This window comes from Talpa europaea (assembly GCF_964194135.1).
Source record: "Talpa europaea genome assembly, chromosome: 14".
In the NCBI taxonomy this organism is placed as follows: domain Eukaryota; kingdom Metazoa; phylum Chordata; class Mammalia; order Eulipotyphla; family Talpidae; genus Talpa; species Talpa europaea.
This window is the reverse complement of record NC_140082.1, coordinates 29,742,686-29,755,322: the sequence shown is the minus strand read 5'-3', so window position 1 is coordinate 29,755,322 and position 12,637 is coordinate 29,742,686. Positions and strand designations below refer to the sequence as shown.

General features: G+C 43.8%; 1 protein-coding gene across 3 annotated transcripts in view; it reads left to right on the top strand.

The window, feature by feature from the left end:
* The window catches only part of CAMK1D (calcium/calmodulin dependent protein kinase ID), a gene marked incomplete at its 3' end in the record, with an annotated part of 347,164 nt that overhangs the window by 327,327 nt on the left and 7,200 nt on the right, over positions 1-12,637 (top strand). For all 3 annotated transcript variants that reach the window (XM_084254292.1, XM_084254294.1, XM_084254293.1), the window contains 2 exons: positions 7,316-7,428; positions 8,945-9,023. In XM_084254292.1, the coding sequence (XP_084110418.1) occupies positions 7,316-7,428; positions 8,945-9,023 (192 nt within the window). The remainder of the gene's footprint in view (positions 1-7,315; positions 7,429-8,944; positions 9,024-12,637) is intronic.

The window sequence follows — 12,637 nt, the reverse complement described above, 5'->3', positions numbered from 1 at the left end:
TGTTTAAAACCTGGTGATGGATAAAATATCATCTCTGAGTTATAAGGATGCGCCTGGCACCTATCATTAATTTCCTAGCACCATTCCGAACAAAAGACCGAACAAGAGGCTCTTACTGAGTTTTAAAACATTTGCTATGTGGAATATACCACAGTAGCATGGAAGCAGGAGGGAGGCGGGCCAGACTGTAAAAAGAAACAGAAAGGCCACAGAGATGTAGGTGGCTCTCTTGCCTGGGGGGTGTAACTGTGAGAGCTGCGAACTCAGACCCCTTACTCTGAGCTGGGTTTGTGACTAGGAGGAATAAAAGTGAGGCCTGGAGGGGAGAGGTTTGGCTTTGCCCCAGCAAGGCGGGAAACACTCATGGAGGTGGCGGGAGCACTTGAGCCAGGGCTGACCAGAAGTCCAGGACTCAATTCCCACCGTCATGGGCGCTGTGCCTGCCTGCACCGCCCATGGGGATACTCTGACTTCTGATCGCTTTATGGGGTGCACGGGCTTGTTCCCTGGTGGTCTTAGGAGAGCGTTGTGACACAGCAAACGTGGGCCAGAGAACAAGTGAAAAATGTCATCAAATGTCAAGCCAATGGGATGGAGGCACCTAGGCATTTCCCAAATGCCATTGATGGTGCACACAGATTCAGAATTATTTCAATCAGGACATGAAAGAGAGAGAGAGAGCAGCAAAGGAAGGAAGCCAGGAGAGAGGGAGGCAGCCAGAGCTAACAATCAAGAAAACAAAGTCTAGATGCTGAAGTCTAATTGGGAATCCGCCACAGCTTTGGAATCATCAGTTAGCGCTTGTGCTAATCACTTCCAGACTGAGTGTCTGTGCCCCTCGGTGCTTCCATGTGAAATTCATTACTCGAGAGAACTAATTTTAGCTGTTCAAAGTTCTGCTGTTTTTCCTAACACAACATCCCTAGCTGTTGGAAGCTCTCCTCACTCGGCCCCTTTCTCACCATCCGTCTCACTGTTGGCACCCTCAGCTGAGCTGGAAGGGGTTTTGTCCCATCTTCTTTCAGATGTGTTTCCCCCTACATGGGGAGGCTTTATATGCTGTGCTAATCTCGCACTCCCCGGACACTGGGTGAATGCAAGAGTCAAAAAGTCTTCGGCTTGGGAGCCTCCCTTGCACCTCACAAGGGGTTAAGCACAGCACTGTGCAGCTATCCACAGCCTCTGCAGCACAAGTTCGAGCCCTTGCCGGCCAGGGAGCTACCCACATGGCACAGCAGACCTCTCCTGACTCGCCCGCTGCTCCCCTCAGCAGTGTGTTTCAGTCAATCTGCCTGTTCTGTTCCCCGCTCTCTCTCCGGTGAATCCTCTCACCCCCCACACCTCTGTCCTGTACCCCAGTTCTTGTATGAATAAATAAATAAATCTTTTTTTAAAAAATTCAGCTGGAAGTGGGATTGTGGACAACACAACAGCTTTGGGCAATGTTTTGTCTAGTTCAGCTCTTTACTGTAGCAGAATTTTTTCTAACTCTGGATTATGCTTCCCATGGGTTGGACTGTGGATTGCTTGCTTCTCATGCTTGGGATGTATTTTCTTCCTCTCCATTCCCAACCTTCAGCTCCAGTTATACATATACTTTCTCAGGAATGTGCTTCCTCTTCTCCTATATTCCTTTCCTTTCTCCCCTAGATCTTTCCCTCATCTGCTTATTCATTCTTAACTCTCAGGAAATTACCCAGATCTCAGGAGATGATATGGGACAGTTGGCCATCACATTTTCATCAATGACTCTTTCTGTAGTCAGCCTGCACGTGGTTTTAATATGTGAACCATTCCAGTTTCTCCAGCCTTACCTCCTCCAAGTTTGTAAGGAGAAAGCTCTGAAGTGCACATAATCAAATATATGACCCCCAAGATAATTACATTACATTTTGATAGTGATTCTGGTCTTACTGATCATTCTATAAAATTCAGAATAATATATGGAAACTTGTTTTGTTCATGAAGCCAACCTTATAATCTAGTATAAGAGATTCATCAACTTAAAAGAATTTGCTTTTATTTTTATTTTTACATATCTGTCATAGTATTCAGATTAAGACCAATAAAACTCAGGTTCCTTAGTACAGTCCCATCATTCAGTATCTACTTGCTGAGTGCCCACCAAGCACCATGCAAGAAAGGCAATTGGCAGCTACCCACAGTTATTTCAGACAAGACAGACTAGTTCTGAAGGAGGGATGCCCATACTTGATTAACTTTTTGAGTGTTTTTCAGAGACCCATTGGGCCTAAGTTGTTGGCCTTATGTGGCTCATCTAGTTTGCAGTAAACATAGAACTTTGTTGTTTCAATCATTTTTATGGTACACTAATTGCATAAAATATTCATTCTTAAATATGCCTTTGAGTAAATATTTTCAGAAAGGCCTGAACCCTTCCTAGAATGGAGGACTTCCTGGCTCAATGCTTGGAGATATTGGTGCACAAAGATCAGAATTTAAAAGCAGGTCTCTAGCACATTCCATTCTCCTATTCTTAACACAGAACACAAAATAATGAGCAGACACAGCATCTTTCTCCCTTCCTTAGAAGTTTACATCAGGATATATGCTCATTAATGGATGATTCTGAGACTGCACAAAAATGTAAGAACACAATGCTTCATTTTCACATTAAAAAAAAACACAAGGATTTTTAAAAAATATTTATGTATATAAGAACTGGGGTACAGGCCAGAGGTGTGGTGGGTGAGAGGATTCACCAGAGACAGAGTGGAGAACAGAACAGGCAGATTGACTGAAATACACTGCTGAGGGGAGCAGCAGGTGAGACAGGAGAGATCTGCTGCAGCATGTGGGTAGCTCCCTGGCCGGTAATTGAACTCGTGCTGCAGTGGCTGCGGATAGTTTCATAGTTTTCATCTTAATGCCTTCCACCACCTGTTTTCACATTTAGCGTGTAGGACTTTGGACTGAGTGCTTTGGGGCTTCGCTCCTTCTCTCTGCCTCTCTTACTATTCTTTCTGATGGTGAACAACTGTATCCCCACTTCAGATATTTCAGTTGAAAGAACCAGCAAAGGACTCAGTGGAATTGGTGGGATGGAAAAGGAAAGAAACGTGTAAGGATGAGGACATTGGTATTTAATGACTAGCATGTGACAGGCACCTTCATATGTTATATCTAACATCTATCCATCCAGCCATGTGTATGTTTTATACATCGTCTACATTACAATATAGTATATATTATCTCTCTATAAGGTGAGCATTATTAGCTCCATTTCACAAAAGAAACTGAGGTTCAGGGAGGCTATATAATTTCCCCAAGGTCACTTAACCAGTCCTTGTTGAAGACAAGATTTGAATCCAGGTCTCTCTTTCTCAATCCAGGCTGAGGAGGCCACACCTCATAACCTCTCAGAAAGCAAATTTGGAGTCCTCTTCAAGGAATAACAACAAACCCTTCCTTGAAAAATACTTTTTTTGTCTTCTCCCTCACAGCCCTTCCTTCCCATTAGACGAAAACGACAAATTCTGGGTTGCCATTTTCTGATATGTATTCAGTTATGACAGTGGACTCTAACAGTCAGATACTTCTTATATGACATTGAAAATATATTTTAGCACTTGAGCAGTTTTCAGAGCACTTTTAGAAAATTCACTTATGTATAGCACATGACTTCCCAGTGATTCTGGGGCACTGAGGTATGGCAGCCCCACACAGCTCCACAGGTCTCTACAGGGGGGATATCCTTTGCCTGCCCTTTGGCACTGCATGGAAGCAAAGCACCAAACAAAGGCTATTGGACGTGATCATATTGGAATTTGGTTCAATATGAACTCAGGCTCATTTTTCTCCAGTCCTTCTCTCTCACAGACAGGCCGTAATGGTCCTGGCCATTCTCCAATCTGTCTTTCAGAAAGGCAGGCTGGGTAGAAAACTAGGTATTGATTTTCTAACTGCAAGGACTCCAAACTGTTCTTTATTTCCTTGTCAGATCTTTCTACCCTTGCTTCTGGCTGTTTCCAAACAACAACAACAAAAAATATGAAAAGAAGACAGCCTCACTTCAGAGGCAGTTTAGGAAGAGAATGTATATGTATTTCCCCCATCTATGGTACAATAACTGGCTGCACTGCCTAAAGTCTCTGGAGTTGGGTAGAGTTAAAATTCTGTTCTTCCCCTTAGGTATGAACAAGTGGCATTTCCTTCTGCCTTTCCTCATCTGGAAATGGACACTGGAAATGCTTACTTCAAAAATAGACAATAGGGGCCTCCCCGGTGGTGCAGCGGTTGAGCGCTGGGCTGCGAAGCTGCCCACACCTCTGTAGCACTGGTTCGATTCCAGCCACCGGCATGGGTCCCACATGGCGTGCAGACCTCTACTGTTGAGCCCGCTGCTCTCCTCAGCAGTGTACTTCATCAGTCCGTTCTGTCTCTGGTGAATTCTTTCACCAGACTGTACCCATTGCTTGTATAAATAAAAAAATAAATAAATAATAGACAACAAATGAGACAATATGTGTAACTTGCTTGGCCCAGTGCGCAGAACACAGTAAATGGAGAGTGGTTCAAAGGGGCACATGGAAGGTATGGGGACACCTGCCTCTTGGGGCAGTGAGTTTTAACTGAGAGAACACAGCAAAGCTCTTAGTGGAATTCTTGACCCCAAATAAATGCTAATCCAGGCTAAACTAGAATCTAGTAGCACCTTCGCAGAAGTATGTCCCAGGCATATAAGATGGCTGATGAAATAGCTATCTTATGGCTGGGAGGTGGAAGAGTTCTCCATGCCTGGGCAAGTGTGTTGCCTGTATTGGGTGTAAACATCAGGCACTGTGTTGCCAAGTTTATTTTTTTTTTACATTTATTTATTTATGCTTACAAGAGCTGGGGTACAGGCCAGAGATGCAGGGGGTGAGAGGATTCACCAGAGACAGAGTGGGGAACAGAACAGGCAGATTGAGTGAAATACACTGCTGAGGGGAGCAGCGGGCGAGACAGGAGAGGTCTGCTTCGCCATGTGGGTTTCTCCCTGGCCAGCCGGGCATCCAACTCGTCGTGCTCCAGAGGCTGCGGACTGTTTCATAGTGCAGTGCTTAACCCTTTGCATCACCAGGGAGGCCAAGTTTAGTTGTCATTCTAAACCATAAACTTTTCAGCCTAAAACAATTGGGAATGGCTTTATTTAAGGTAAAATATGCATACACAGGAATTACAAGTGCAAGGAGGCAAGTCCAAGACCAGGGAAGCCACATCTGTAGAGGAAGATAAAGAGCACAAAGCTGTTATTTTTCTGTTTGGATCCTCCGCACAAATCCACTGATGAAATAGCATGGCCAGGGAGATAGATCTCTGTGAGATTTCTAAATCTGAGGAAGATTTTATCACTTCTGTTTATTCTTTTACAACCCTTGTTTTCAAATCACTCCTTTCTTCCATTCTTAGTACAACCTCATAAACACAGCATTCTGTACACAGAAGAGCTAAAACCAGAAGAAATTGGGATTTACATTCAGAAAATTGGCACAAGAAGAATACATTGTCCTTGCAATTTTCTTAAAGATTTTTTCCCTTGAGAAGAAAGCCAAACTGTAAAATAAAACACTCAGTTGTTAATAAACAAAAACCTCACATATCTAAAATTTAGTCATTTTCCAAGAAGAACTAACATTTTGCTCTGTCTGCTTTTCCTAATATGCACATTTCATCTAGTCCAAATCCTCATTATGGGAAACATTTACATATCCATCTCCCAGCTCCAGGCCTTCCCCAGGCAGTGAAATATGTGCTTAGTGGTTTCAAGAATACTGGCTCTCTTTCATTTTGCCAAAAGCAGCATATCTTTAAAAATGAAGTTTTCTAGACACTTAGAGATGATTTCAAATCTTATCATCCACAGAATGTTTCAGAGCCTTAAAAAATGTCATCTGTCATTCCCCCATGCAGCATGGCTGGTGACATCACGGGTGGCTGCAGGAGCAGCTGAGAGTGCCAACCTGAGGCTGTTTTGAACCTTTATTTAATTCTTATTTGCTCACAGCCTGATCTTTTGAAGACCTGGAATCTGTTGATCCCTGTTCGTTGGTTCTCATTAAGCTGGTCTCCAGGCTATCTCTGTGTTTTGAGCAAAGTTGGGCTATGTGGGAAGGCCTAGGGCTTCCTTGAAGCAGCAGAGCCCCTTGTGGCCACCACTTCTGGATTGTCAGAACCAGAACTGAATTCTTCACCATCCAGCTTTGCACCTGGCCTTACAGAATCCAGCCCTGTCTTCTACCCCATTGGTCACTCACACACACAGCAGTGACCCCACCCTTTCCTGAGTGTCCAGGCCCAGCAGGGCTCTGTACCTGTTCCATGTGGGCCTCAAGCATGTGTTAGGGCTCTCCCCAGGTCTCTTGGCCAGCCAAATAAGTTGGGTGAGGAATTCCTACAGCCACAGCAGCTTAAAGCCTCAATGATTATTAGGGTTTTTTTAGCCTGACCTCCTCATGTTTAGATAAGGAAATGTGTGCCCAGAAAATGCAGTGATGGTCTACTAATAGGAAAAAGTTCCATTGGAACTGAGAGCAGCCTTGAGTGAGACTTCATGAGTTTGTGGAACAAGCTGAATTGGGGTATTTGATGAACATTCTCTCCTGAAATGTTTGTCAGATAACTGTAGGAACCCCCAGAACTATGTGTTACTGCACCAGCAACCTAATTTCATTTTTTTTAAATCAACTTTCATTGGTTCAGTGGGAGAATGGAATGTCAGTATTACAATATTGTGATATTATAATTCATACCAACTTCTGCTTATACTTACTGCCCATTAATAAGCAAAACCTTAATTGGGCATTTCCAAATGTCCCATTTGGGCAGGGTAGAGCGATCATGTGCAGTTTAGGGGAACTTGTGGCAGCTTGATGCTCAAGCTTGTAAAATTTCCTTTTTTCTCTTTGTTTAATAAATTAAGTGAGCTTGTAAGGACCCTAAAATATTACATATATTTTGTTTGGATTAGGGACAGTATTGCAGACCATAAGATCAATAGTGTGTACACTGCAGAAGGCTGTCTGGTAGGTTTTTAGGGTGAATAATGTACATGAATTAAAGTGGACTTAAATACATATATTTCACCTTTTATTTTCACCTGAGCTAACCCTTTTTTTTCTGTTTACTATATCAGTTTTATTTCCATGCCACCAATGCTCGCAGAATGGGGGTTCATTTCTCTGTTGACATGGCACTTGCACTATACACAGTGCTGGTTTCCTCAGCTTGAGGGAAAGTGGCTCTTCCTTCTGGGGGCCAAAGCACCAGGCTGACTGTACAGTCTTTTCAGAGCTTCTACCATCTTGTCTTCCAGGCTCTGTGGCTACCCTCCTTTTTATGATGAAAATGACTCCAAGCTCTTTGAACAGATCCTCAAAGCAGAATATGAGTTCGACTCCCCCTACTGGGATGACATCTCTGACTCTGGTAAGTGGTTCAACTCACTGGGGGTGGCCCCAGAGAATGTTACATGCAGGCCACCTGACTCTGACAGACAAGGGGACTTAGAGTAGGCCTGAAGCATCAGAGGAAGCTTCCTGAGGTGTATACTTGGCTTGATTACAAAGTAGAAGACAGGTGAAGGACATCTGGAGGTGGAGACTCACTCCACCACTTCTCCTAACCATGCCCTGAGGTGGGTGTTCCCCACATGTAGGAGAGAAACTGTATCTGCTAGCACTTGCTGAGCACCTACTATGAGCTGTACACTTTAAACTCTTCATGTGAGCTAACTCCCAGTTCTCAGGATAGCCTACCAGATGGGTGTTACTGTTATCCCCTCTTGAAAGATGAGGAAACTGAGGCTAAGAAAGTGAAATAACTTGACCAAAGTCACACAGCTACTGAGTGGCAAAGCTGGGATTTGAACCTAAGTTCTCACTACAGAGCCTCGGCTGCTCTGCCACACTCAATCATTCCCAGAGACACTCACCATCTCTTCCTCAGAGATGAAGATCGAAACCAAGGCCTGTGTAAACTAAGAACCTCAGAGCCTCTGTTTCCTCACTGCTAAGATGGCACTAATATTCCTTCCAGCCACGGAGGTTGGTGTGAGGGTCACATGAAATAATGACTAGATAGCGTTCTGTACTCACAGGTGGGTGATTCAAATATTGTGTTTTATTATTTTATTTATCCTAATTCCGCCTAACTAGAAACACCTTACTTTCCCTCTCAGTCTTCTAAAACCTGGGATAAGCCTCCAAGATTTGTAGGAAATGACCTCTAGAAGGTTTTACTTTGACCTAGGAAGGATGCAGCCTCACCCAGAAGCCCAGCCTCCTGGCCAGGGACCTGCCAGCCCCTCTGATGCTGAGATTTCCATTTGGGCATGGGGCTGTCATCTTTCAGATCTGTGACCCGACCCTCAGGTCCTCAGTGCCCTGCTTCTGGTCATTCTCGTGCTGGGCCTCCAGACAAACTCCACCTTCCCACTGGGGGATGTCTCCTCACATGTGACTCCTGTTCTTTATTTGTGAGAGGCTGCCTGAGGTGGGGCTGCTTGAGGGCTATGTATTCACTGCCCCTTGCCCAGGAGCTGGTGAGCTTGGTTAGATGCTCAGGAGAGCTTGTTGAATTGGGACATCAGCAAAACAGCTCTTTGAGGCATCGGTGAGGTGAATGAGGGGCCTGTTTATCTCTTCTTTGAACCAAAAGTATCACTAACTGCCAGACAGAAGGAGCTTCAGGCTGGGAGGACAGGGTCCCAACCTGGTTTACTTGCCATTTCATTCATGCGTCACCACTGGAAGTCCCACACTTTGGTTCTCCTTGACCCCAGATGTTGGTGCCACCTGCCCTTTGTGTGGTGCCCCGGCTACCCTGGGGTTTGTGGACACCTGGTCTCATGTCATACCAGATACTCTCAAAAACCCTCTGGTATTGCATTGTCACATCTCAAACCACACACTGACTCCATCCCTTGTGCTTTCTTTTTGAACAGCAAAAGACTTCATTCGGAACCTCATGGAGAAAGACCCAAATAAAAGATACACATGTGAGCAGGCAGCTCGGCACCCCTGGTAAGAAAAAACACCCACTAGACAAACCTCCCCAGAGAAAGCTTCCTAATGACCGTCCCTAATTGTGAAGACCCCGGAAATAATTGCACCTCATTCTGGCCAGTGGCTTTAGCCCTTTGACCAAGCCAACACTTGGATTCATTTGTTCTTCCAGACACAGTCTCTGAATACGCTAATAACAAGGGTACCAAGGATACCAAGGTTACCTCCTTTTCTACTTTATGCAAAATTTTTTCACATCATTTTTACTGCCGGTAATTACCCAAGAAAGCATTAAATTTGGAGTTGTTTTCCACAACTCGGTCATTAAGTGAATTGAAGTCTATTTTCTCCCTTTTAAGATACTTTTCAAGTAAGAATTTCTCAACTCCATGGGGAGTAATTGATGGTTTATGGCATGCTCTACTACATTTTGAGCAGTGTCCTATAAAGCTTTGCTATCAACTAGATGTGACTCTGGGTTTGTACGTAATTGTTCTGGGCTTCAATTTCTCATCTTTAAAATGAAAATAATATTACCTTGTTTATGGGTTTGATATAAGAAGTAATGGAGATGATTTATGTAAAAGATGACTTAGCATAGTGTCTGGTACTTAATAAATGCCTCATTAAGGTATTATTATGAAAGTTTCATCAACATCCAAATTTTTTTTTTAAGATTGATTTATTTATTTATACAAGCACTGGGTACAGTCAGCAGCACGGGAGGGTGAGAGAACCCACCAGAGCCAGAGCGGGGAACAGAACAGGCAGACTGACGAAATACACTGCGGAGGGGAGCAGCAGGCGGCAGGAGAGGTCTGCACGCCATGTGGGACCCTTGCTGGCGGCCAGGGATCAAACGGCACTACAGAGGCCGCGAGCAGCTCCGCAGCCCAGCGCTCAACCACTGCGCCACCAGGGGAGGCCCATCCATCAATTCCATTTTGAAACTAAAGACCAGAAGCAGTAAAATATCCAATAAAATGGAAAAAAAAAAAGGACAGAACCTTGATTTTCAGGACTCTCCCCCTAAGAAGCACCCTAGAAAACCATCCCCTTGTTTATCCCACTATCTCTTGGGTCCTTTTCTCTAGACTTGAATATGCTGCTAAATCTCCCCTGGGGACCTACTTACAGCCCTGTCCTGCTCAATTTCATGGTATTTTAACAGCTATCATTTATTGAGCACCTGTTATGTTCTAGCCACTGTGTTAACTGCTTTAAAATATCATCTCATCTTTTGACTTTAGAATACTCTGTAAGAGTGTATCCCCATTTCAGAGATAAGGAAAATGATTTAGGACAATAAGGTGACTTCACCAAGGCTGCACACATAGCTAAAGGCAAAGCCACCAGAATTGTCTGATCCTAAATGATGCTCTCCGCACCTTTAGGGAGGAGGGAATGGGCTGGAGGGAGGAGGAAAGAATTCCTAAATAAGTAGGCAGTTTTGATTGGTTTTTGTTTGTTTGTTTTTGTTTTTTTCCCTTTTTTTTCTTTTTGCTCCTCCCACCTCCTCTCTCCCTCCCCTACAGGATGTCTCTGATTTATAATTGTTTTTGTTTTGTTGTATTTTGTATTGTTATTATTTTTCTCCTGGTGTTGTATTTGGTTCCCCTGTATCCCTCCTATAAGTGAAACCATCCGATATTTTTCTTTTTCCTTCTGACTTATTTCATTGAGCATAATGAAGCAAAATGGATGGAGCCAGAAAGAATTATGCTCAGTTTTATTGGTTTTTTGTCTCAGTATTTTCTTTTTTTTTTTATCTGCACTGATGGAAGTTTTATTTCATGTCTCAATATTTTCTAAGAAGTCACTTTGGACTGTAGGTCAAATTATGTAACAATGATGATAACGAAGGGTTTCTTACTTCTTAACAGTAGGCTTTGAAAGCCATATAAGACTTTTTCTTCCAGTCTTAAGATGTGATTGACATGCCACACTGAGTTTCAGGTAGACAGCATAATGACTTGGTGCATGTCTTGCAAAATGACTGCCACAGTAAGTTTAGTTAATACCCATCATCTTGTAGAGATAGAAAATAATTTTTCCCCTTGTGATAAGAATTTTAGCTTGTGGCGTCTTAGCAGCTTTCACATATACCATAGAGCAGTTGTAACCATAGTCACCACGACAAGTGTTACTTTTCCAGGACGCACTTGTCCTATATATAAGAGACTTGGGGATTATCTACCTATCCACCCCCATCTCCATCCCATATATGCCCTTATCCGTTTCTCCCCCCACCCCTTAACTTCACTGCATTTATTAATGTCTACTAGCTTTTGTATTTTCCTTTGTCAGCTTATCTGTTATATAAATGTCCAGTATTTGTATTTGTCACTCTGAGTTGCTTCATTATACTAATTCCCTCAAACTCCTTCCATTTTACTGTCAATGACTGCCTTTCATCTTTCCTTATGGCTGACAGTGTTGCATCACGTGGAACTCCACCTCCTCTTGATCAGTTTGTCCACTGATGGACATTTAGGCTGTTTCTATGTCCTCGCTAAACAGTGTGGCAATAAATGTCATGGGGATTATCTGATGGTGGAGGAAAATGACCTCCAAAGAAGGGAAGTGATTTACTTTCTAGACCTTGTTCACTAATCCAGTCTCGCACTGTGGAAGTCAGGACAAAGATCCAATTAAAACAGTCTCTCCTTCAGTGAACATTTTTGAAAAACCAAGGGAGAGGTCACTTTTCTGAGGGGGCTGGTGGAGGCAGCAGGGCGGCTCAGCACAGTCAAGATAGAGTCCAGGGAGAGGTTGAGCCTTGCTCACCAACCTTCCGGGAGAAGGAGGGCACTTGAGGTCTCAGCCACAGCTTGACTACTTAAAACTGTGCATCCATCCTCGGTATCACCGCATCTGGAATTTCTGGAGTAGAGCAGACAATGAGGGGGCTGGGAGATGAGACTAGAAAGAAAGCAGAACTGGCAGGATTCTGGTGTGAGTTCTGGTGCAGCCTGCTTGAGTTCAGTCAAATCCTGCCTTCTCTTCCTAGTGCTGGGGCAAGTTCCCTGAGCCCCGTGGGCTTCTCTAGAGAATTGGGGTAGTAAATACCAGCAGCACCTAGCTGATAGGACTTTTCCAGGAGTAAAATATATACAAAGAAGAAGAGTCTGTAGCACTAATAAAAGTCCAATCTATATGAGTTGCCTTTAATTCATCGAGAGGGTCTCCAGGGGAACAGATGCTCCAGGGCTTGGGTAGGGCTCTGTGGATGGGGTGAGGCAAAGAAAGGAGTTGGGGCTTACTCCTAAGGCTCAGCTAAGGGACTTGGGGGGATGATTGTGCCAGAAGAATAGTGGGCTTGAGTGAAAGAATAAGGAAAGTTCTTGGCGTTTTCTAGGTGGAGACCTATGGAGCTGTTTAGCTGCAAGAATGTGGAGCTCAGGAGAGAGGTCATGTTAGAGGCAAACTTCAGGGTCAGTCTCTGTCACATTATCCATGAGTGAGCTGCACAGATGCCTTCTTGCTTTAGGCATGGAGCTTGCCCCGTGCTTTATCATTTTCCCTGTGCATTTCAGAATCCATGGGAAGTAAAACATTGGAAAAAATTTTTTTTAAAAAATGATTTTAAAGACACACATTTGCTCAAGCATCCCTGTAGTACCGCACTGCCT